We start from the raw sequence: 387 nt of genomic DNA on the forward strand, positions 1-387 counted from the left end.
CGTGACATAATGTTAATGGGAGAATAATAATACATTTAGGGATAGAGCAAATGGAGAGACCCCACAAAAGCTCCCTCCCTCACTCCTCAAAAGGACTCAAGGGAAATGGGAGACTCACCAGGACAGCAGACCATGCCCTTCCTGCATAGGCCTTCCTCGATTTCCTTGCACTTCTTCCCTCCTAGACTGTCCTTTTTCTTGCAAATGCCACTGACGTCATCACAGGGGCGGGCGGCGTCCACCTGCAACAAGTGGAAGAAATTCATAGTTATTTTTTCTAAAAGGTAAGATATGTACACTTTGGTACGTTTCTCTTAATTATGTTATCACATTGTGCAAATGTTGGCATCATTCTCGTTGACATTGGTTAGGTCTCTACTATGTATA

General features: G+C 43.7%; 1 protein-coding gene across 12 annotated transcripts in view; it reads right to left on the reverse strand.

The window, feature by feature from the left end:
* The window catches only part of LOC119585742 (mucin-5AC-like), a 31,530-nt gene that overhangs the window by 23,605 nt on the left and 7,538 nt on the right, over window positions 1–387 (reverse strand). For 11 of the 12 annotated variants that reach the window (XM_037934447.1, XM_037934448.1, XM_037934443.1 and 8 more), the window contains exon 2: window positions 119–245. In XM_037934447.1, the coding sequence (XP_037790375.1) occupies window positions 119–245 (127 nt within the window). The remainder of the gene's footprint in view (window positions 1–118; window positions 246–387) is intronic. The other variant, XM_037934441.1, reaches the window with a different exon arrangement.

This window comes from Penaeus monodon, chromosome 20, assembly GCF_015228065.2.
Source record: "Penaeus monodon isolate SGIC_2016 chromosome 20, NSTDA_Pmon_1, whole genome shotgun sequence".
NCBI lineage: Eukaryota > Metazoa > Arthropoda > Malacostraca > Decapoda > Penaeidae > Penaeus > Penaeus monodon.